At 36.4% G+C, this 26,625-nt stretch overlaps 1 protein-coding gene across 1 annotated transcript; it reads right to left on the bottom strand.

Annotated features, from left to right (window-relative positions):
• Nucleotides 1–26,625, bottom strand: IFIH1 (interferon induced with helicase C domain 1). The gene is given in 18 exon segments (XM_072341361.1): nucleotides 1–3,002; nucleotides 3,101–3,194; nucleotides 4,361–4,551; nucleotides 5,031–5,192; nucleotides 5,766–5,915; nucleotides 7,079–7,335; nucleotides 8,580–8,807; nucleotides 8,895–9,018; nucleotides 9,558–9,674; nucleotides 11,022–11,239; nucleotides 14,145–14,352; nucleotides 15,176–15,396; nucleotides 18,065–18,145; nucleotides 21,068–21,244; nucleotides 23,031–23,187; nucleotides 25,472–26,020; nucleotides 26,022–26,109; nucleotides 26,111–26,625. Coding segments are annotated over 18 exon segments (3,288 nt in total). The 5' UTR covers nucleotides 26,194–26,625; the 3' UTR covers nucleotides 1–2,819.

The following is a 26,625-nucleotide window of genomic DNA, read 5'->3' on the forward strand; positions in this document are numbered from 1 at the left end:
GTTTTTATTTCCAAACATGAAGCTTCCTCTAAGGAACGAACACTCAGAGAATGCCTCAAAGGAAATGACTCAAACTCACAAGATCCAAATGACTTTGCTATGTGACTATATGCTGCATATTATGGGTTTTTTTTTAATTTGGAAATCTAAGTGCACGTGCTTCATCAAGATTCACAAACACTGGAGCACTAGAAACAAAGCAAAATTTAACTGGCAAAGAATGAACCTTACAAGTTTTATACAGCTACTGCTCCTGAGACCCTTCTCTGGAGTGTTTATACCAGTATGCACAAATAAGTAAACGTTAATCCCTTCAGTACTACTCTAAAATATTTATATTTTCCAGATGAGGAAGTGAAGATTTACAGATGTAGGCTGTGCATGACATCAGACCAAAAGTAGATAGAATAACGTAAAAAACAACTAAAGCTGAAGCAATTAAGAAGCCAAACACACAGCTAAACAAATCCCCAGTGACTAAGTTTTTCTTCTTTCCACATTTATGAACAAATAAAAGCTGTAAGTAGAAAATGCAATCAGGATTTGTCACACTCCCTGGAGGACTTTGAGTCCATAAAGGCAATAAATGCAGAAGCAACTAGCAGATAAAACATGTCAATTTAGCTTGCTTTTTACAACTTCACACTTCCTGGATGAGCAATACAGGCACGTTTTATAATCCCATTCAGAGACAGTAACTTGAAGTGGAAATCCTTATTCTAGAAGCCAGCAGGATTCATTTGAGGTTTGTTACCCATTATGCTGAAATGAGATTGTATCTTTCAGCTTTGGTGACAATCTGGTTGAGTCATGCTAGGAACTGGAAGTGTGACAGCAGCACACAAGTGAACTACAAGAAGACCAGACATGTTGAATTCAACTATAAAAGAACAAAGAAACAAAGTTGCATATGCTCTTCTTGCTTCATTAAAGCATTTAGAGTTCAGAAGATCTATTCAGGACAGAAGAAACAGATCCAGTGATATAGTTTTACATCTCCTCAAAATAAAATAAATCAACTAAACTACTTCAGATACTTGGAAATTATATGTATATGTTACATTTACACTCTAAACATCTCACAAGCCTTTTCTGATTTAAAAGTTTTCTTCAAAGAAATGTAACAACTCGTATAAAAAGAAATGCAAAGATTATCTGGATGATAATTATTTGCCAAGATAGACTATTCTGATAATTAATTTTTAATATATTTCATAACATCTTATTTATCAGATCAGATAATGATCACACTAACAAAATCATCTTAAGTCACAATGCTTTGTGATCTATCAACCTCCAATATCTTTAAATACTTTCCTGCTTCAGTTGCATCATTATAATTGTAGAACTGCAGTGTCTTGAAAGATCTTTATGTGTATAGTCTCTTAACTCTCAATGCATCAGGTATCTTTTCCTTTTCTAAGAACAATTTTAACCTACAAGACACAATTTCAGTAGGCTAAGCACACTGAATCTACAAAACCTCTACAGTAAAAACTCATCAGGAGGCATATTTACTTTATAACACTATAATCTGTTTATAAGTAAGTACTTATCCACAAATTAGCCTGTGTCAGTTTGATGATACTTGAAATGTGCCACATTTCTGTTAAAATTGAGACATTTTTACCTCCTCAAAAAAAGATCAGACATGAAAAAAAAAAAAAAATCTGTTCCTGATGCAAACCTGAAATAAAATCTGACTTTAAATAATATACAAAGTACTTTTATTCCTATTGAGAATGTAGAACAAATCAAGGTGTAAGAAGATTCTTTTTTCTGAGTTGTACTCTTTAGCTTAATTGCAACTTAGAAATTTTACCTCAGGCTACTGAAGTGTCTACACGGCCATTCCAGTAAACATACCACTGAGTTTACATAGCTGGCTGTTGTAACAAACAGATCTCTCACTCCAATATCTTATGTGAAAGAGAGAAGAAAAATCTGTCAATAAGATAATTACAGAGATGCATTTTGCTATTTTTACAGTCAGAATACCAATATTCCTTACTTTTCTAGGGTGAAACTGTAGTCTTATTACTGTCAAAATAATTACAATGAAACAGACTAAACGGCATCAAAGTTGGCAAATGTTATTCATTAGAGTCATTTATTGGAAAAAATAAGGAAAGGCAGTTTAACAAACCTGTGAAACTAACACACAGAAAGTTACTTGGCATTGTGCTTCGTGGAGATTAAAGTAATCAATTTCAAGTAAATTTAAGGGCTTGATTTTTTGAAATGTCTTATAATGAAAACTTCATTTTACTCCATAAAAATGTATAGGCTTACAGCCATAGATAAGGTGAAAGACTAAGTCATGGAAACAATGAAGAAGCAACCACTCAAAAATAATAGTCAATTAATTTGTTCTCTTTACATGGATTCTTTTTTAAGACATTTTATATTCATGAAGGTTGTAGAAGAAAGTAGAACTGAAAACAGTAGCAGCAAGTCTCAAGAAGTCTGTCTCACGTTCTGTGCTTGAAGACAGGTCGCCTAACATGCATTCAAGTGTTGTCAACCCACACTGGACAGTATTGAGAAGGGAATTTGTTCCACAGATGCACAACACTACAATGCATTTGTTCTTTGTTCTAGAGAATCAGAACAAATTGAAGCGCAGACAGCTACCACGTGACTCTGTCTTTCTCCTTCCTTGGGCCTTTTCTCTCTTCAAGACAATTTTTTAAGGAATTCAGGAGCCTTCACAGTGTTTATGATGCAGTGCCTACCTAAGGTGCAGAATTCTAGAGGACACAGGAGCTTCTAAACAGCACACAGAGAAGATCTGAGTCTTTTATTTTTATTGTGAGTCTTTAATCTTCATCACTTGAAGGAAAATGAGCTGCATAATCATACTTAGGAAACCGTATGGGCAGTTCTCCCCATTTCTTGAAAATTTTCTTTGTTGTTTTCTTGTCTTCAAAAGCAACCACAAAATTTCTAATCTTTAGACAAGGCAGCTCAAAACCTCGATAAACCATCATATTTCCCCAAGCCTGCAAGTATAAGGAAACCACGTTTCAGACACACTGTCGTTAGGCATACAAAGGCAGACATGAACAACATAAAAGTATGAAAAGAATTTGTTCCTCACTTGTCCACAATCTTTACATATAATTTCCACATTTGGCTCGCAATCATCATTCTTGTCTTGCAGTGTCTTGTTTTCGCTTATATGGTAAAGATGACTGAAAAGCAGAAAGAAAAAATGAATCAGAGTACACTGGTCACTCAAAGCTGCGCAGGACCTTAAATACACAGTGACAGCTATTACTGAAGTCAGACATGGAAACTAGAAGCAGTAAACTGTCTGACTGTTATGCACAGTCAGAACCAAAGAAAACAGAAGGTCCTACTGTGTGCTTTTAAGTAATGGTGACATATAAATGTACTCCATGCCACCTTTAGTAGCATTTTATAGAACCACAGAATCACAGAATTACCATGGCTGGAAAAGACCTCTAAGATCACCCAGTCCAGCTGTCCACATATCACCAGTATTTCCCACTAAACCACGTCCCTCAATAGACCATCTAAACATTTCTGGAATACCTCCAGGGATGGTGATTCTACCACCTCACTGGGCAGCCTGTTCCAGCACCTGACCACTCTCTCAGAGAAGTATTTCCTAATTTACAACCTGAATCTCCTCTGGCACACTTTTATTTATTTATTTATTTATTTATTGTGGCCGGGCAGACTCAATGCACATACACACAATTCACCTTTTTTTCAACATATGAGCTCTAATTTCTCATTAACTCTTCAAAAAGTCTATACAAATTATACCAGTGATGAAAGAACAAATTTGGAAGGTGGTGATTTTGTATGATAGTATTTGCTACATAATTAGAAAAGTGTGATTTTTTCATAATGTATAATACCCATTATAAAGTTACTATGTTAAACTGAAGTTGAATTAAAACATTTTCTTGGCTTCTTAATTTCCATTATAAGTGGGAAAAGAAAGTCACCTCTTACAATCCCGGCACTGTTTAACATAAGTAAATGTTTAACAAACTAGATGGTGTGGAATCTCTTGCAATGGAGATCTAAAAGAGTAAGAGCACTAGGAGACATATAGTAGGTGCATCACCAGCATGAATATTCTCTACATGTACAGTTGTCAATGCACAGCTCATGATCAACATGTTTATGAGTCACTGATCATGGCTCAGACTTTTATCTGGGGTCTATCGGTGGTATTACTGAGATTAAGATTTGGCAATATTGGAAAAACCCAGCTTCCTCCCACCCCCTCCCAGGGCCAAAAGGATTACAGGCCCTGCACAACCTCGCTGAAAACAAAATCTGTTTCTGTCTGAAAGAGACAAACTAGCTCATAAACACTTACTGGAAATCCTTTTTCACACTGACATGATGCATATTTTCAATAACTTGTATATCTTCCCCAGAACATATCAGCTTGTTGCAGTTCTTGCATAGGAATGTTATCAGTGAAGGGTTTTTCTTATAAGTCTTATGTTGATCTCTCTTTGCCTTCATTTTTTTTTCCATTATACTTTGCAACTGGAAGTCCTGAATCTAGAAACATATCAGTAAGACAACATTCTAGTGGAATGATCATAGCAGCCTTTTAAATCTAAACATTTATTTCCATAAATCCCAGACCCTTACAAGTAAAACATATTCTGAAAATTTAATTTAAAAATGATACATTCAACGAAAATCAAGTTGTCTAATAATAAGATAATAATAAGTTATGTCTTCAAAAGGAAAGAAAAAAGACACCATGAAATAGTAGTTCATTTTCTTTTTCAGTTACTACAGTGAATCCACTGACTTTTAGTCAATTTTCCCAGTTTATTCCTTTTACCCACTGAAAAGCAGACTTTTCTAAAGACCCAGAAACAAATATTGACAAAATTAATCAAGGTCATGTGTAACAGTCACTATAATTTATTTTTTTCTTCCCTTAATAGTAGAAAGTATTCTTTACAAAGGAATTTCTTAGAGAACCATCAGCCTTCTTTAGTGAGAATGTGCAGAGCTACAGTGGATACCTTATTTAAATACTCTTCTCGTGGCATCTCCTGGACGCGCCGAATGGCCTTATACATCATATTTTCACGGAGGATATTGACATCTTCACGTTCAACAGCTCCTGAGCCACTTGAAGCCACAAGTGCATAAGTGCTCTCATCAGCTCGAGCTCGACCACGGGCCTACAGTTTGCAAAGTATAAAAAACACAACATTCCCTGTAATATCATACATTGTTCCTATTTTGGAACAATAGACAGGTGCAACAGTCTTACTGCAGTCAATACCATATACTGTTTCTCTATTACTATCAAAGATACCTGTGAAATAGTATTCAGGAGATTTGTCATTAGCACAACATTTTGCAAAGCAGAAACTGTATTCTGTCGCCAAAAAAATAAGCATGCATATAAGTACTTTAAATGTTATTTACAAATTAAATAAGAACATAGACAACTGATGTTATTATACACAACTATCCCTTTTTAGCTGTCGGTAGTACAAATGTCTTTATATTTATACATTTCATTAATTACATGAATTGGAGAGTTAATGTATTGTCCAGTGGTCATTAAAGCAATGAAAGTATCTTAATCATAGGCTGAAAATGTGCATAAACTTAAAAGTCCATCTTCTGCACATTACACAAAGACAGTTTCAGCCAGGCCTCTTGTCACATCCTCTTGTCTTTTCTACACCAGGCATAAGACAAAAAAACACTTTTAAAAATAAGTTAGGTATGCAGTAAACTCCTACCTGCACCATAGCAATTTCATTGGTGACCAGACCATAGCGAATAACAATGTTGCACTCTTTGATATCTAGGCCTTCCTCAGCTACAGTAGTAGCAATAAGTAAATTTACATTTCCAAATCGGAATTTATCAATGACTTCCCTTTGTTCATTCTGTAAATAATAACAATAAATACATCAATATATTAACTTTCAGTATTAGTTTCTGACATTAGTTTCTTGTAATGAAGAGCATTAAAGAATTTTAGCTCAATCATTTCAGAGTGGAAACATCAGTGACTTCAAAAACTCTGTTTAAACATCTTTCAAGATCAGAAATGAGGAGTTTCTTTTGAATATAAGTTCAGTGCCATTTGTAAGAGAGGAATTTTGTTGCCATCCACAGCAAGAAAAAAGCACAGTAACAATGCTTGCAAAAGACAAAGCATCCAAAACACAAACTTCCAAATTAGCTGAACATTTCAAATAAGCTTGAGCAGAGGAACACAAACCTCCTATTTGTAATATAGTCAGCTTCAAAATGCTATTGGATTTTTGTCATGTGATCTAGTGATTAAAGAACAAATTTTTGCAGAAAACAAGTTTACTTTTGAGTTAACGATTCATGGTTGGTTCATTTTTTTTAATCTGAAAGGAGGTGAAGTGACTGGACTTGACTCTGCAGTAACAGCCATTTTGCTTAAATGCTGAAGTAGCAATTTTACACAGAAAACGTCTTAGCACACTGAGGCTCTTAAATTTGAAAATGTTAAATTATCAGAAAGACGTGTGAAGTTACCACAAGGGTATGAGATGGACCAACTGTTGAATTTTCATTGTCAATTTTGGCAAATTTTCTTTCAGTGATTGTCAGAGTGAAGAGCAGATATAAATTTGTATAAATTGATTAAATGATGATATCAGCAAAAGACACTCATCATTAACATTGTAGCTCACTTCATTTTTGAATTCAGTCACTAAACTGTAAATCAAATTATTTAACTATCACACCTTTTCTACTGATGTTTTGTTCACTTTTTTTTTCTTTGTAGTTCTTCACTACAACTTGTGACCCTACTGACTACATACTCCTCTAGGAAACTGTTGCCATTTACTCCTACTGTCACAGAATCCAAGCACCAAAAAAACTTGTTTCTAGAGGAAATAAAATTAAACTATTGTTATTCATCTAATCTACAGCCTCTAACTGTAAGATGCTGGCAGATGAGAAAGCAGAACTCTGGTCTCCAAACTGCAGTCCTCTGTACAATTACTAAAACAGACTGTTTTCTCAAAATATGTGCAAGATTTTAAAACCACAGTGCATATTTCTGTACCTGAGTCATAGGTTTAGTTTCACTATTGTGTCCAGCACCAATAAGATAATGAGCTTTGATTCCTACTTCTTCAAATTTTGGATTATCCATAATCCAGTGGTATAGAGCTAAGGCACTTTGTCGAGTCTTTGTGAAAATAATCCCTCTAGATTCTTCAGTCTTTGTGAACTCTTCCATTAAAGTGTTTCGGAGCTTCATTAGCTTCTCATTGTCATATTCTGGCTTTCTAGCCAACTCTTTCAGTTGTTTCTTTTTTGCTATAAAAACAGTAGATGTGAATTAAAGAAAAGCAACCAAATAAAATAGAAGCTCTAAAAAAATTCATCAAGATCAGCTTTCTATATAATTCTCCCAGTATGACAAGTTAACATCCAGTTCAAAGAACTGTGGCATGCTCATTTTTTTATGTACATAAAAAAAACCCCACACCTATCAATCAAAATAAATTACTATTAAATTTTAACATACAATTTGCCTACACCTCACGTTGAGAATAAGCAAAAGAAAAACTGTCTACATACCAAGACTAGTACAGAGTTAAAGGCATTTTGGTAAAGAGTTAAATCGCAGCTTACTGTATTTGCTAAAGCTTAAAAATAACTGAAAAAGTCTTACTCGGAAAAACAGATTAATATGCACAGTCATCTGTGCTGATAATTCCCACATACATTTAGACATAATTTGTCCCTGGGAAACCCACAAAGCAGGAAATCTCACTGGTAACCTGCAATGTTATTTGCACCAGGACTGCCACATTCTTTTCTCTACTGAAGCTTCTAAGATATTTCAGTATGTTCAGTGAAAGGCTTGCTGAATGACTCTCTTACACAGGTACTACTCCCCATGATCAGGGAGGATTCATCACAATTTCTTTTTTAAATTTAAAAATTTTAATATTCAAAAACTTGTGTCATGGTCAGGTGACCATTTAGACATAGCAATAGCACTTTAAGACTGAGAAAGGAGAAGGCTTGTATTGACACCTTGTCCAGTGAAATGGTACTCGTGCTGCAGTAAAATCCATTTTCTTTTGCACCATCCAGAAGCCAGCCTATCTCCTTACCATTGCAAAAAGAGGGTGGAAAGATTATTGCACAAAGGACCACATAAATCATTGTTCTACAGTGAACGATTGAAAAAATGACAACTACTTTTGGCCTCTGCAATTTAGCCTTCTGATTAAGTGTCTCAGTAACAGCTCTACTTGGAACTTCCTCATCACCGATACTCCTGTCTCTTTGTATGTAGTGAAAAGTTGGTAGAGGGGGCTGTTAAAAAAAAAAAAAAAAAAAAAAGGAACAACCACTGAACCTTACTTTTGTTCCATTTGCTCAAATTTTGGTCCTTCAAGAGCATATAATGGAATATAAATTCTATCTACCTATCAGAACATCCTCAGGGACATTTCATTGGAAAAAAGGAGAGAATGATTTTTACTTGAGCCTAAAGGAAGTGCAAATTGAATTCTAATATTTAAAATTACCACGTATTTCTAGCTTACCATGAAATAAATCCATTAAAAATCTGTCTGTTTCATCCTGTTTTGATACTAATGGTTCTTCATCATCATCACTCCCTGCTGTCTTCTTTCTTTTTAGCTCCTTATAAAAGTTATTTAGATGATTGTATGCATCAATCATTCGAATAGTATCATTAATTTGCAGTGCATCATTATATTTCTTCAAGTGTTCTGCACAGACACGTTCCTTGCGTTTTTCTTCTTTTGCAGCTAAACGTTAACAAAACATAAAAAAACATTTTAAAATTCCAAAAACAGATAAACTCAAAGCCAAGGTGCTTTTCTCTGTGTACTTACCTTTTTTCTCTTTCCTAATCACCCACTGCTCATACGGCTGAGATCCAAACTCAGATTTTGGATAGAGCTGGCAATATTTTTGAATATCTTGCATGATCTCAACAATTCTTTCTCTAAATGGATCCTACAAAGAAATGGATTACTAAAGTAAGTACTTTCTGACAAGAAGAAACACTGGACCTAGCTAGTCTGCTTGATACCAAAATTAAAAAAATAAAAATAAAATTAAAACTTAAAATATTAAATTCAAAGCCAAGTAAAGTTGCTAAGTGCATTTACAATCATCAAAAACAATAATTCCAATCATGATAAAAGTTTCATTGTGAACATTATATTTTAGTAAGCGTGATGACTAGTTCTTTTGATCTTCTGAACTATAGAATCAAATATGTAAAACTTCAGTTTCTGTTTCACTTTACTAATACTTTTCCATTCAAATGAAGGAAACATTAAAAAAACCAAACATATATTCAAACAGCACTATGAACCACAGTAGATCTACAGCAGAGCATTATTGGCAAGAATCATAGAATCCGTCACCCAGAATCACAAGATCACTCAGTGCAACCATCCACCAATAGTTCTCACTAAAACAGAAGATTTTGATACTATCCTTTGAAAGGGAAATGTAATTTCAATACTGATTTCTCTGATTAAACATACCCTTCTTTTGTCATCTGCAATCACAGTCTTCTTAAATGGTTCCTTCACCTGATTCTTCAGCTGGGAGGCATGCTCTATAACAGTCATGATTCTGCATGCATCAAGATTAGCGCAGATCTGTAAGAAAATAATGTGTATTTCTGTTTGACTTATTTAACATTAAAAAAATGAGTTAATGCAACATACCTTCTCATATTTATATATATATATATATATATATATACACATGTGTGTATATATATACACACACACACACACACATACATGTGTATATATATATATATATATATATATATATATATAAAAACTTTTTTTTCCAGAATTTTCTGCATTTTCTTCTTATGCAAAAGGCAAATTCTTGGAAGAGAATTTGAGAATGCAAAGCAAACCGCTTTTACTTTTTACCTTTCATTCTTTCACATAAGAAAATATCTGCAGATGAGGGTGCAAAGCAGGTAATTTGAAAAGGAAAGTATACCATCATAACTTCAGAAGAAAATATGTTACACTACAAAACAAATAAATAAAAAGAATAATGAAATAAAATAAAAGAAATGTCATGTTGTTATTCTAACAATCTTGATGTATATGTAGAAAAGAATTTGAAATGATCTTTCTTGGAACTCAGAGGAAATTTCTACACTAACTGCACAAGTGAAATGGACTTCTCAGTATTTGTTCTCTCCTGAGAAGTCATACCTATATCTAAGGAAATGCTCTTCTTTTTTTTTTTCCCACCATGAGGAGTTATCTGGCAGGCAAATGTTACAGTGTTTGGAGCAGTAAGTATCTATTTGAACATGCAAATTCAAATTACATTTCTTTACACAGAAAAACCAACATCTTATCATTAAGATTTCACAGATAATCTATTTTTTCCCTTTTCTCCTGGCCTGAAAGATTTTGTCTCAATATACCTCATAATTATATGTATTTCAATAGAACATAACAGTTTCTTGCCGGTCTCATCTATTTGGTTTCACATTTCGTTCTTGTGCAATTTACCTCTCAGCAATCTTCACTGAAGTACTGTGCTAAATTCTACTTTTGTATCACTAATTTAAATCCATTGAGTTTCAAGAAAAATAGATTCTTTCAGAATCTTAGCTGTTGTAGGCACAGAATCTAACCAGTTACCTCTAGATATGTGTTTCTGCAACTACACACTACTCCCCTCTCAAACAGAAACTCTTAACTGTTCAAAATAAACAAATTTGTTTGCTACCTTCATCTCACATGTACCATGTTTTAGCTTGTTTTTAGCAGCCAACTTTGTTTTTCACTTTCCTGGATCCACATACAAGCGGAGCTTAGTTGCTCTGGAAATACAGAGGTAAAATACTGTGACCTCCCTAGGACACATACACAAAAAAATAGCAGATGACACACTTGGAACCCAATACTATAAAGTTTGACTTTTGCAAAACAACAGCTCTTTGATTTGAAAATGAAAGGGCAGTTTACTTTCAGAATATGTTCTTCAGCTTTCGAGTTGGTTCTTGCACCTCCAACTCCAGGTGAGGCTGTAAGTCCCAGAATCTGAGGCTGTGGAATCACAGGTTTATTTTCTTTTGCGTACTTTTTGTTTTTCATCTTTTCTTTTAAGTAACGTCGCATGATATTGTTGTAAACACCCTCCTTTTGAGTGTGATGACACTCATCAATAATGACAAGTGAAAAATCTGGGGAAAAAAAAAAAAAAAAAAACAAAAAACAAATTTCTTTCAAATGTAGAATTGTTTGAATAAATCTTATTACGTTGAAAAGATTATTTGTTTGAGTACTAATTGCATTAGAATGTCTGAAATATTTGAGTAAGGAGTGGATGGAAGCTGTATATATTTAATGAACTTTGGAACCTTTTCTGCTCTCTTGATGTGACCAGTAGTTTCACATTTTAAGTTATATAGAAGGCTTTTATATTTTTGCAAAACCAATCTAATGGCATAAGAATTTCAAACAAATATTTTTAATAACCACCATAACAAGTAATAATCAGTGATAAGAAGATTCTTTAGTTCTACTCTGTCCTATCTTTTATAGGCATAACCATAAATACAAGTGACAAAATGTATCACCTGTCTGTGCAAATGAACAAAACAGGAAAGGCAAGAAGCCTTTCAGGTATTTTAGAAAGTCCTGTGCTAGTCAAAATATGATTTCATTTTATAGACACGCAGAGACTGTCTCACCACTCCTGTCCAAATGACAGACATTACTCTATGGATGTGTCATTGGAAATAATACAGACGGCAAGGGCCCTACCCATCACCTCTCTTTTGTAGTAGAGGAAACTGATAAAGATTCAGACAAAGGTTCAGTACGTTTCAGTCAAATCATATTTACATGCAACATGCTATATGATTTTAAAAAATTAAGAATATTTTTTGTGTTAAATATCTCAAAAAAATACAGAAAACATCTCATTTGTCTATTTATATTTACAGATACTGAAATATGTTTCAAGGTTCTGATTAGAAACACGAATGCTACTTCTCTAGCAGCAAAACTGGTTTATGGAGCTCCTGCCCTTTATCAGCATGCTCATAGTGCTCCATCAGTATAATTTTTCAGCAACTATCAGCAGAATCTGGAAACTAAGAGAACTAGAACACTCTGAATGGAGTCTTCTGCTGGAGAAAAGAAATCAAATAACTTTGTATTAGAAGAACATGAAGAAAGGTGGAAAGTGAGCAAGGGAAATGTTATTTAGGTGTTAAATCAGGAAGTACACTAAGAAAGTACTGCCTAGGAAGCCAAAATGGATGAGAACGGTGTGATGTCAAATCCAAATTTCTATTTATTTCTAACATTTATATGTACTGCAGGACTTCAGAAGCAATAGAGTCAGTTTTTCAGCTATTTTGTCAACAAGGAATTATTTCTGCTGATTTTGATCATTACATCTGCAATATACATTCCTTTGATTATCACAGAAACACAGAACATCAAAGATTGGAAGGGACCTCAAAAGATCAATTATTCCAATCCCCCAGCTGGAGCAGCAACACCTAGATTAGGTCACCCAGGCATGCATCCTGGCAGATGCTGAATGCCTCCAAAGAAGTAGACCCCACAACTTCTCTGGGCAGCCTGTTCCAGTGCTCTTTTACCCACACTGTGAAGGACTTTTTTTCTCATATTCATGTGGAACCTCCTATGTTCCATCTTGCACCCTATTACTCAGGAAAGACCTGACACACCATACTAAGGAACTGATACACACAATTTAGGAAGTCCACAGTGAACAATGAATTCAGACCTCAGTGAAGAGTGTAAACATTGGATAAGTAGAAATGAAGACTGTCCCTCTCATTTCACCTGTGCTGTATATGAGGCAGACCTCACTGGAAAGAGATGAACATAAATATGAACAGAAACTAGGAGTAAAATACTTAAGTAATTAGCATGGTTTATGCAGGCTGTGAGTTAACAAAATCATAGGCATAAAAATGGAACTAGCTCTGTTCAGACTTGCTTGGTTTGGTCCAGCTGAACTTACTAGCACAGATGTAATAACATGGGAACATAGGGGTACTGTTTGTGGGGCCACCTCAGTTCTGAAAGAAATATAATTCCCTATGAGGGAGACTTTGCAAAGTGTGAAACCTACTTTAAAAAAAAAAAAAAAAAGCCACAGATGATGATTCACACTGCTTTGAACCCAACTCAATTCTATCAGGCAAGCAGTTACTGTAGAAATGTTCTGGCACCTCTATACAGCATTCCCAAATGACTCAGATTTGTGAAGGTATATTCAGGGATAGTGTAAAAGAACTAAATAAAAAAAAGTCTCAAGACTCTACCTAAGTTAATAAAAAGACATTCTGAAGAAGGGGAGGCAATTCTGGGATACCTAAGGGACTCTGCAAAAGCAGGTGCGGATAAAGCAATACTCTAAACAGCACTAGGCACTGAGACATCAGACATGAGACCTCGTGTTCCTCTTCTTTGTAACAATAATTCTGTTGTACCAGTTCTCTTTGAAGATTTTTTCCAACCTGAGCAATTTTGTGGTGTTCAAAATAAGAGAATCATAGTTCTCCCCTCAGCTACGCCCTTCTCCATGTAGAAAAAAGTCACCACATGCAGACAGAGGGAGATCTTAACTTTTCACAGAGAAAGGCCACTGCAGCCCAAATCCTGAAGCAATGCTTTGTTCAATCATTAGCAGATAACAACAAATCCTTCCTGATCTCTCAGTCATACCTGCCTCTTCAATCCTTTGGGCAAATATTTTCACCCAACTCACCTTATATCTTTTGTTTTCTACTTCCTTCAACAGTTGTAGAAGTCATTATTGCTGCCTGAATGTAGTTAGAATTAATCCTACCTTTGCATGTTAGCAAAACAGTAAGATTTTAAAGAATGCAACTTTTATAACAGATTGAATTCCTTCTCGTGTGCCATTGTATTTCTCAAACTACTTACTAAGGTCTGGTTTTGACTCTCAGAGTACAGCTTGCATTTGTACAGTCAACTGAAAAAAACCATTAATTACTGAATCTGGCACACTTTTATCTGCAGTTTTCCAGAACAGTCATAATTTCAGCCCTTCTGTAAAAATGTCAGAACAAAAACACTTGCCTGACAAGTGGACACCTTCATCTTCCTCGATTGCATTGAGCAGTGAATTCTCCAGGATCTGTGCTGTACAGATGATGACATCATTTCTTCTGACAACTTCAGGAAATGAGATTTTCAGCTCAGAATCACCACTCAAACCAATAACTTGATACCAGCGTTTCAGGAATGGACTAAACTCCTTTCGTAAATGCTGTTCCACTAACGGTACCTGAGAAAAATAGTTTCCAAAGAACTGAAATCAGAATATGCGTAACTCAAAATAGATGCTTATTTGCCACAGATGTTAGGTGAGAATGCTCTGTGTGAAATATCCTTTTTTTAATAATAATAATAATAATAATAAAAAGTAAACAGCCCCTGATGTTAAAAAAATAAAAGAGGAAAAGTAAACACTAAAAATCCACAAACCAAACTCTGCAACTGCTCCTATGAAAACTTTTTGCCCCAAGAGCTTTAGTTTAGCTGTGTCTTAGAAAGAACTGAGCATCCTCCAGTTCTTCAGCTGAACTTATACTGTCAATTCTATTCTCATGGGAGGATATAGATATCTTTTAGTCCTTCAAAAAACTTCTTAAATGCACTTATATACTTCAATTATAATAAGAGAAGCTTACCTCAGAGTATACACTCTGCATTTAGCTGTAAACATTACAGAAATTATCAGAAAATCTGACAAGATATTACTTAACTAGTGCAACTCCTTCGATGGCCTTCATTACTAAACCCAAACACAGAAATGTGGAAAAAAAACATTTTTAAATGTAATTTTAATTAATCCTAACAATGTACAGTACTTTTTATCATTTATGTAGTTATTAGACCACAGGTAAATTCCCACTTGCACAGCAGTAAATTAAAGTAATTCATGTTTGCAGCCATCTAATGGAGATGACAGCCTGGGGCTGTATGACTTCAAACATAACTACATCTGCAGAAGTTGGGAAATGTATAAAGGTTCACTTTAGAAGTTTCTTACTAACAGTGCGTGAGGTTAGAAAATTACTAATCTATCTTTAAAGATAACAACATACCTTATTAACAAGTACTATAACTTTTCCTGGCTCTGATGCTTTTTTTTTCTTATCCAAGTGATCTTTGGTAATGTAAACAGCCACTCTGGTTTTGCCACTGCCTGTAGGGAGACATATTATAATATTCTCTCCATTCAGAGCTGGTTTTGCAACTTCCATCTGGTAATCTCTCAGGGTGAGATCTGGCTCAGGTGAAGCTCTGCCTTCTGCTTCATCTTCACCTAAGAGTACAAAGGAATTTAAATATTAAACAGGAGGCATTCATCAGAACAAACAGCTGACAAATGTAAAAAATGTTAATTTACTGTGAGATGCATTTTATGAATAAAGAGAAACATGGCATATTAGCATAATATGTTCTGTGGACCTGTGCAACTCCACATCAGAACTGATTACATCCACCCATCTATCATGGTAGGTGGAATAAGCCACTGTACATCTCCACTCACATCTGTTAATATGCTTTCTATCATACATGAATTCAAATTATACAATTAAGTACAGTGAAAAAAAAAGAAAAAGCTGCAGTATTTGCAATATAGGCAACCTCATGTGATGGTTTTATTCAGTTGGTTGCAAGTCAAGTAGCTTTTCAAATATTTCCCAAAGGAAGAAAAAAAAAAAGATGGAGTCTTAGAAAGAAGATACAGGGACTACTTAAAAATTGATGAAGAGAGTCATAAAGCATAAAGATCAAATGGATAAGAAAATTCAATTGCCCATACAAGACAGAGCTAACTGCAGAACGTGACCACCTATTCATGGGAGATTGCCCTGCCTCCAGACTCACACAAAATACACGCTCATACAAAACGCAGTCTGAGCTGATCAATAAAAGGCCACACACATTTACCACCCAAAGGCAAAACCTTCCATCAAAACACAAAATGTAGTGGCAGAGAGTCCAGACTCATCATTCACAGATAAAACAAACAGCACCCAAAGGTTGAAAGGGCTGCCACATAATTTCAGGCAGTAAGACACCTGTGTCAGGTCTCTGAGCTTATATCTTTTTAGGAAGTCAGAAATCATATATATGAATATAAGAAGCATTTATTTTAATGTAGTACTGGACATATTTTCCTTCTACAGGTATGTTTAAATTAGCCTGAACATGTACCATCCTCAGTGAAGAAGAGGCACAAATTCTACTAGAAAATAATGAGGAAAAAGCCCTGCAGCTCTCTTTCCTGATGATACTAAATGAAGAATCATGGGGCTTTTAATACCACTGATACATCAGACACAAAAGAAGTGTTTTTCTAGTACCTCTTATTCCATTCAATAAAATTAAACTAACAAGAGGTAATGAAGCATGATAAAACATTGATAAAATATTGCTGATGGAAACACCTGAATACCATTCCTAAGTGTTTTTTGCTTGTTTTGCCTTTTAGTGTGAGCGCAGTACTACCTGGAACACAGGGAAATTTACACCAGAGATTACTGGCTGTCACTTATCTGATTTCTACTACTCTCTTTTGAGGAAGAACGTTGTTTGCTTTCTGGTTGACTAAATCCAATAGTTCAATCATATTGAAACTAGCACTTTATCACCCATCTGTTTAGTTAAATTTCAGTATCCCCAACATCCTCAACTAACTGTTTATGTCAAAAAAATATTTAACTTATCTGCCTCCTACTTTCCTCAGCCCCTGTTAAGATAAAAGTTAATATAAAAATCTTTTCAGAGGATATGACTCCATTAAATAATTTTAATCATGCACAGTATAACTTTAGGGAAGCTGCCTGCCTTCATACAAGGTTCATATAAACTGCTGTCCTAGCCTAGAAGAAACGTAATTATTCTTCTATTGTCCCAATCCCAAAATTTTTCTCGAATGTATAAAATGGTACTTGCACTGCAACTAAAACCACATGATTATTTGCTTTAAAATCCAAGTCCCATCACTGGGACATTAAGATGCTACGTAAACACCTCCATTAATGCAAAGCCTTTGTCACAAAGGGGCAACATTTCAAATGATAAAATCCATAAATATCACAAATTCCATCTTTATCTCCTTAGCTATTTTTCACATACTTGTTCTAAATGAGATTACCAGGCTACAATAAAAAGCATATATGTATTTTTGTTTGTTTGTTTGTTTTAATATTTTTAAGAACCCAAGAGGAAGCAGAACAAACAGAAAATATCAAGTGCACAAAAAGTCTGTTCTGCATTCTTCACATAACTGCAGGGATTTATTTTATTCTACTGGACTACTGGATGTAGCCAATGCCAAATTACTTCACAGATTTTTCAGAAGTCTTAAAGGATCACGTCATACATATACGTGTGGACACACACAGTGGTCTTTTTAAGCTTGATCAACTGGTATTGTATGTTTGACCACAAAACAGATGTTTCTGTGTCCTGCCATTTCATGTGACACAGTGTGGAAGTCCAACATGAGTGATGACTCACCTCAGCTGACACAAAAAATGCAAATTATATTCCTTAGAACTAACAACACATGAATTAAAACCCTGTCTCTAGGGTAGAAATTTAGATTTGACATATCTTGAATTTTCTGTAAAATGTAAATACATTATTTTTAATATTAAAAAACTATTTTAAAGCATTTCCAATAAACACTTTGCAGGCATGTAATATATAACAATTAAGTTGACCTTATTGGTTTAGTATTAGAATTTTTAGTCAGCTTGCTTGTCAGGCACACAGATTTTTCTTAATCCTTGTACAAGACACAGACTCAGAACAAACTTTGTAAATTCTAGACCCCAAAAGACAACCGATTCTTGAATTATGTGCAGGCAAAAAACTGACTGTTCACAGTGATGGTCAGCTGTCAGTGCCTTCTGCCTGAGATGCATTGATTAGGCTGCTTTTACAAATAGTCACTGAACAACAGAAAAGAAACATACCTGAATCACTGCTTGCGCTTCTCCATCCCAGGTTTTCATGCGAGTTACTGACACTTGCATCTCCCACAGCAACAACTGATTCTAAGTGAAAAACAGAAACAAATGTGGTGTGGTATATTTGCTATACAAATATAAATAGCCAATGTGTTATTTGCTCTCTCCCCTACTTGTCAAAATAGGCTAGACAAATGTCTGGAAGGGAAGGGGGTCTACTTTCCTTTCTTACTGAAGAAAAGATGAAGTGAAAGAGAAAAATCAAAAGCACAGCAGAAGAAAGACTCACGATTAAGTGTATTCAGAACTTATTTTTTCCTTGCATGACAGTGCATGACTACCTGCATGATCACCTATAGTCCTATGTTCCTTTTCAGAAGAGGGTGAAGAGTAAAAAAAAGAAAGAATAATGTGTTGCACAGTAGGACATGCAGTGCTGCTGGTAAACTGAAGACAAACACTCTCTTACTCTATTTACGCTGCACGTTGTATCTGTAGTAGAGGAAAATCAAAACCAGGACTGTGATTTTTTTTTTTTTTTTTTAATTTTGTTTTTTTAGAATCATATAACATAAAAAGTATGAATCATAGCTGCCAACTAAAGAAAAGCAAAGGGATTATTGTTATATCCTCCAAAAGCAGAGACAGAAATCTTGTTAAACTTCACAGAAAACTTCAACACTGCCTGAGAAATGCAGCTGTTGATATTCTAATGTTAAGCTCTCCCTCTGCTGGACAATCGATATATTGCACAAAAATTTTTTTAATCCACAAAGGCAATTCATACATGTGCATAAGAAACATGTGCATAAGAAACAAAGCAGTAATACCAGCAAAATACATTCAGCCATTCTGGGCTGCAAGTGCACACATTTCTGACTCACGTTAAATATTTCATCAACCAACCCTCCCAAATACTTCTCCTCACAGCTTCTCTCAAGCCAAATTGATATACAAATTTATTTATTTAATTACATACAAATAGATACACAAAATGGTGATGATTCACCATAATCCATTAAGGTATTAAAGACCTTAAGCGCCTACATAAAAAAGCTAGTTTCCCATAAATCACTGCAAGTGAAGGAAAGGCGCTTAAAAATATATTCACAGCAGGAGCATGATTTAAATATTCCCTATTATTATGTAACAGTATTATTAAAAGAACGCACTGTCCTGAAAATAGAAGAAAAACATCATCAATCATAATGCATGTTCCAAGACTGACAAGCTATTGGGGAGCATTAATAGGAATTCCAGTGTTGAAAATGACACCGTTGTGTTTCAACTTCCCAGGAATCCATGCAGTTAGGAAAGAGAAGACAGATCTAAAATTACATTTATCTAATCCATTTGGTCTCCCCTCTAACAGGACCTACTGAGAGATGTACATGCAACAGAGAATACGCATTCAAGATTACTCAGTGCACAGTTACAGTCTGCAGGATGCATTACAAAATCATCTCTCAACATAAATTATTGGTGGTAAAGAGAAATGTAGAATACTCATCTTCCAAAGAAGAGGTGAAAGAACATTATGCAATAGCAGTAGCGTAGCGTTCTCCTTTTTCAGTTGTGACAATTCTCTTGAATTACTTTAAAAGGAAATAGTAGTCCACTTCAAAACCATGAAAATAAAACCGCTGCATTCAGCATTTTCACTGTTATTCTTTACAATTCTGCTTATACACAGATAGGACAGGACAGCTGAACAGACCTGTTCAACTTCACAAATTGCTAGCAAAGATGTATTTAATTTCACTACCATTTATTGAAGAAACCATAGTTTTCAGCCTAGAAATAGCTTGTGGTAACAGCTAATTGTTCTAGCTAGCTGACAAGAGTCATGCATGGGGTCCTGGGTAACTGGATCTAAAGGTAGGTGGAAACCCAGCCCTCAGCAGGGATGTTGGAACTATATGATCTCTAAGGTCCCTTTCAACCCAAGCTGTTCTAGAATTTTATGAAAATCTATCTTCAGCAAAGCTGCAACTAAAATCCTAGGCCTTGCCCTGAAAGCACCTAACTGAGTAAGATAAAGATTTGATACTTTGTTGGATTCATTCTAAATCATTAATAAACATTTGACACCTCTACTTTATAATGCCAATGTATGTTCTAATACAGTAAAAACAAGCTGATATTTCTGCTGCAGTTAATAATCCGCTACTTGTTATAAATCATAGTGATATGCTGTTAAGAGCACACTAAACAAAAAATAAACTACTACTGTTACCCGCTGAAAGACTCCAGTTTTCAGAGCCAAATTTTTCTTGATGTTTTCATGTTTGATGAAAAAAAAGAAGAGAAGAAAAAAGAGCAGCCTTAGCTGTCTTACTCCTTTGGCTGAGTAAGCCCACTAAAATCATTTCAGGCAGGATTTATCTCAGTTTTAACTATTGTTTGAGCTGCATCTGAACTTGTAACAGATATGAATGGTTCCTTAATCACGCAACATATGTTTGAATCATCAGCTCCCAGTTATATCTGGGAATTGCTGCTGGTTGTTGCTACTGCTCATAATCAACTCCCTAGGCACATTTTTATAAGCGGATCCATATGAACAACAGGCCACGACAATTTCTTGGCACGCCCTCCTAGGCCAGTCTGTACTGTGCTAGCAAATTGATTTCTGAACCAACTTAGTCTAGTTACAGTAGGTAAAGATTTTTTTCATATGTTTCAGATTAATTAGTTCGAGTATGGCCACATTTTTGTTCTAGAGCAGCTCCACTGAACTTAAGGGAGCAAATTTAAAGATGAGTCCTCCAAAATTAGTACTGATGATAATTGATAGGAAGAAATGGAAATTACTGCTTCCAAGGAGCCAAGATTTCATTTTTCCATTAATTCCCTTTGACAGTAGCGTATGTTCCTGGTTTGTTTTTGGTTGGTTTTTTTTTTTTTTTTTTTGAGCAAGATGAGAGCAAATGAACTGGGAACATTCTTTATGTTTCTTCCAGTAAAATTTAACTACTCCCAGAACAAAATGCCAATTGGTGGACATACCTGGAACTACTGAGTTCTTTCCAACAGATGCTTCCAATACACTGTTCTCTCTGACAAAACTGTTGTCCAGATTTTCTTGCTGTTTCAAATCCTTCATTTCAGCATTTCCTGGTTGCCTTGCAGTTTCTGTTTCTTGGCTTGTGTTGTTCTTCAACTCATTGTCTTTATTCACTATTCCTAGAAAGTAAAAATGAAATTTCATGACTCTATAAAAAAAAGGTATATCTTTTAATGCAGAGCAGAGAGAATGCACAATGACATGATGTATGGTCTTGGTAAGGAGACCAGTTTGGAATTTTTATGTTTTATAAATGTTAAGTTGTTGGTCATAAATCTCTTTAATTTGTGGTCACTACGAAGATTGAAAAATGGAACTGTGGACTAGCCATTTTCAATTCCATCAGTCCTACAAACTCATTAATGGATGTAACTTGGAGCAGGACTTCCGAACTTCCCCAAAAAACCTGAGAGGTTTCCCAAAATGTCTTCCCATCTTCCATTTCTGTGTCTTATTCCAAATACAGAAAACATTTTTCTTTGTCTTCTCTGTTGTTTTACTATTATTGAAGATATTTAAGAGTAGGCATACCCCAAAGGCAAAAAAAGCACTTCAATATACTGTAAATGCTTTTCATAGAAACTGCAGAAGTTCTGTTTTCCAGATTTAAGCCCAATTACTTTGTAATTAGAAATTAAAGAAATTATTAGATTTATTTTTTTTATTTTTTAAAAATTTTTTAAATAAAGTTCTCAATTTCTGTGTGCAGGTATCTGCTAACAGTAACCTATTTGACTGTAACCAATCATTGGTGTTCAATCAGAAATGCTAAGCTGTATGGACGCAGTTCTCCTTCCAAAACAGCAGTCTTCTTTGACTTTGTATCTGTAGATGCTTCAACAACCATACACTTTACATATCTACAGATGTACAGGACTGTTTACAAAGAACATTACTTATTGACTGGTAAGGACAACACAATTTATAAGTTATGCATTAATCTGCATGATTTCTTTTAAAAACTGCATTACCCAAGATTACTGAGAAATTCTGGAATAAATGCATTCATTCACTATTGCAAGTAACTGAATTAAACTTAACTATTATACTGTAAAATCTGCATTACACTGAAAATTCCAAAATGTAAAGTTTGAAAATAAAAGTATAAGGATAATTTTTGTAGTTACTGCATTTGACTTTCACCCAGAAGCACCTTCTGAGTCTCTCATTTGGTTAACTTTGTTCTGCTCACCAGAATTTTCAAACACCTTTGAACTGCATGGCTGAATACAGCAGCTGCCTATCTGTGTCTGGCAGAGGCTGATTCCTGTCCTCTGCTAGGAGAAACATCTTAAAACATAGTCCCACACATGGCAAATACAACCACAGAAGTTCTGGTGAGCTCCTGAAGCAAGAAGGCTAAAGCTGTCAAATGTGAAATCTGTTAAGAACTTTAGTCACAAAGATCTTAAGTACATGCTGAATGAAGTTTAAAAAGGAAAATTTGAGGACTGCTTTCCCCTCCTCCCATCCCCCCCATATTTTAGAATCTAGGAGATAATTTTTCAACATCGTAATTACTGTACAGGGATATAAAGAGATAACCAAAAACTTTGTAAACCATTTTACAAAGGAAAAATTAATTCATATGTTGAAGGAGAAATCAAGAAAAGGGTTATTGTAAATATTTATGATTATTATAACAATACACATTCAGAACCAATAGGCTGCAAAAGGTAAGGATTCAGTTTAACTTTGGTCATATTGTTATAATCATAATATTCTTAAGAAGGATTTTTTAGTGTTTAAGAAACTCTCGAGTTAGCCATTCAAAAATTTAATTTGGAAATCCCCCAAAACACAATGAGAGACTTGCACTGTTTCCTAACTAATAATTAAAATAATAATAATCATCATTAAAAAAAAAAGTTAAAAAAAGAAGTATTTGTGTAATGCATTGATTACCTCCTGTATTTCCACTTAAATCATCTGCAAGGCTTTCATGTTGGGTTTCTCGCAGAGCAACCAAGAACGGAGAGAACCAGTTCTTCTTCTGCACTATTCTGCTCAACAGCTCCCTTGCACCGTCTCTGTTCCCACGACTATCGGTAACAGTCTCAATCTGGTGAAAACAAAGAATATTATATTATTTATTTATAATATTATTATATATTATATATAATATTAAATTATAATATTTATATTATAAATATTATAATATTAAAATAATATTATATAAAATATATTTTTATATATTATATATATAAAAAATAAAACGAACAAAGCCTAAGACAGAATTTTGTAATAGAATAGTATACGTACACAGGTTGATCTGAGAGTTCTGCCTTCTGTTTATTTCCACAAAAACTATCATAGATACGAAGAGCACAATAACACTACCTGATACAGCAAATTCTTGGCTACAAAGCACCATGTTCCAGCATAGTCATTTCCATTAGCTCTGCAATCTTGCCAGTGCTGAACAAGAACCTGTATGCTGTGCTCATCAAAATCTGCACCAGCAGAGGTGACACCAGCGGAGGTGCCTGGCCAGCTGAAAAATGTCTTGACTTTCATGTCACCATCACCGCTGCAGGAATGCACCACCTCGCTGAGCTCACATCCACTGTTTGCTCTCCATAAACTTTCAGCAAGCATCGGCAAATGTCAATCAGTGCCATTTTTTTTTCTGCATGGAGGAATTTAATGCTACACCTTTGCTTCACCCACACTTCCATGTCAGGTGCCATTCAGTCAGATTGCTCCTCCACACCAGTCTTTCACTCAGCAACATGTAATGGAATACTGGTGGGAAGGTGCGCCCTCTGCTGCCATACTATCAACATACACCTCTGACATTGAGGGCAGCAATAATAAAATAGGAGGCATCAGTTTTGGAGCAGACCTAGTAAAACATGTGATGTTAAATTTAATTTGAGAGACTGGTAATGCTTGAAATTGTTACAATAACAACATTTATACACTAATGTTTTTTATTTTGATATGATAATTGGTGTCCACACTGGTTTAGGGATGAGCCATCTTGGATTAAGGAGAAGTAATGCAAGACAGCTTACCAGAACTCAGATCTCACCTCTAACCTGACTTCATAAATAAAATGGAAAGTGTCCCCTCTCAAATACTGTACCGTAAAGACAGAACATAATAAGACAATATAATAAAATAATAGAGTCGCCTGTTAATAGTGACTATTACTCTACAATAAACCATAGAAAAGCATTCAAAGGTTGTGACACACAAATTATCACAGAAGAATTCCATAAGAATGTCCTTAAGGTTCAACAGTCATCCATCCTGATATGCAAGAAAATGGGCAGGCATAACAGCTGACTTAAATTTGGCTGAACAGTGTGAAAACCTGCTAAATTAGACTGAAGGGTGTGGGAACTGGGAGCAGAGAAAAGTAAACAGCAGCAGCATGCTAGGGGATGTCATTAAGAAATCCTCTGCCCCATGTGTTGAAATCTGCAGGGTTGTGAAAGGTAATGAAGGAGACTTAAGTAGAAACAAGAACAGCATAAAGATGATCAGGGAACACACGCATTCATTAAGGAATGGATCCAGTAGTCTCCTAAAAGTCTTCTGTCTCTGCCTGCCCTGTTAGCATGCTTGACTCCCCATCCCTTGTGGTACAGCTGGCCCTTGCTGCTTCCTGATGGTCATCAACCAGATGAAATTAAACACATGACCTTCATTTAACTGAGATGGAGCACTAAACTACTTTAAAAGTTTAAACAAAGCTCATGGTGCAAATACCACACAGTTCAACAATTAGCTTACCAAGTTTTGCCTTATTGCTATAGCAAATACTACATATTTTCATTTCAGACACTGTTTGGTGGAATCCATTGTTTTTGGTTCCAAGGAGGTTTCACAGTAGTTCAGGAAAGCCATTCCCAGCCAAAAGGAGCCAAGACTGGCATATGCTTTCATCAAAGTTAACACTTGCTCTTTGTTGCCAAACTGGTATTGCTGCCCAACTTCACAGTCTACTATTGGGTACGATATTCCTTAGTGAACCTAGGGCAGAAAATAAAGGTGAGGACAATTCAAGTGTCTTGCAGGACACATCCGGGGGTCAGAATGCCCATGTTCCAAGCCAAAGGTCTGTGTCAAAACGACAACAGTAAAGTTGGCCAGATTCCTCTCACTTACACACTCATCTTTCCTAACCCATGGCATTGTCATAGCCTTTGTTAGCTGACATACTGACCGCTGGCCCACTGCAAACAGCCTTCATTGGCTTACATGGAGCTTCTTTGCCAATGTGGGTTTTGCCCATTTATTTCTGCACTTGCAAGCCCATTTCTTGCTGCAGCTTCCTCTCTGCCCAACAGCCCCAGGAGTGGCCGAGCTCCATGGAGCTGACAGTGTGGCTCACCTACCCCAACCAGGTCCTCCTCCTGGAAGATGCCCAGCTCCAAGCACTTCACGGCCACCTGTCTGGTCTGCATGTTATCCACAAGCGTGCCGTGCAGCAGCTGCACCAGGTGTACACAGAGGTCGTGGTCGTCCTCCTCCCGGGGCGAGGGCAGCTGGCTGGGGTTCACATAGCAAGCTGCCAGGTCACAGCCGCCTTTCTTCAACGCCAGCAGGAACTCATTGAACCAGCCGGGGTCGCGGGGTCCACGTTCCACGGCGCGCAGCAGCTCCTCGGCCCCATCCACCTCGCCGCGCTGCTGCGCCGCCGTCCTCACCCTCTCCTTCACCTCCGCGCTCAGCGAGGGCAGCCAGTCCAGCACCGGCCGCACCCGGATACAGCGCTTTAGTCGCGGCCTGAAGCAGGAGATCATGTAGAGGAAACGCTCGTCTCGGCACTCCTCCGACATCGCTGCGCTGACGGCTCTGCTGCTACCGGGAGCGGGGGCTACGGCGCCGGCCGAAGGAACCGGAGTCGCCGGCTCGGCGTCAGCGGTTCTCTGGTTGTCGCCCTTCCCGGACATTTAACATGAACCCCGCTGAGGCTTTCGGTTTCGCTTGCTGCTCGCTGCGTAACTGTGGACACTCCCAACCTCGGGAGGGCAGGGCACGGGGAAGTGCTGATTCCAAATAATTGGAAAGTTACAACGGGGACGCAGAGTTTGAAAGCAAAACTGACGCGTATCATTCACTTTCCAGAGCGTGCATTCCTAAAGCTGCTCGCAGCACATCCACGATCTCCATACGAGAGAGCGCACCGGAGGGGGGTGCAGGGGGGGAGGAGGAAGAGGAGGAGAGGAGGAGGCGGCGACTCTGTGCGAAAGGAAAGGTCGGCGTCCGGCTGCAGGACACATCCTCTTCAGAACACAGCCCGTTGTACCTCCGTATACCTTTATGTCACGCTTCACTTTACAAAACCCACGTACTGATCTGTCTTGTCTCTCAGTCCTTCGGGTGCAGCCTAAAATGCTGGGGTCAGAACCTGATGGGTTTCCACGGGCACAGTGAGCACAGCACAGCAGAACACGTCGGACTGCCCACACAGGCAGATGTACCGGCAGTAACGTAGTGCCCATGAACCTGTACCCGACTTGAACTTAAGCCACGATTCAAGCTCTGC

Source organism: Excalfactoria chinensis, chromosome 7, assembly GCF_039878825.1.
Source record: "Excalfactoria chinensis isolate bCotChi1 chromosome 7, bCotChi1.hap2, whole genome shotgun sequence".
NCBI classification, from domain to species: domain Eukaryota; kingdom Metazoa; phylum Chordata; class Aves; order Galliformes; family Phasianidae; genus Excalfactoria; species Excalfactoria chinensis.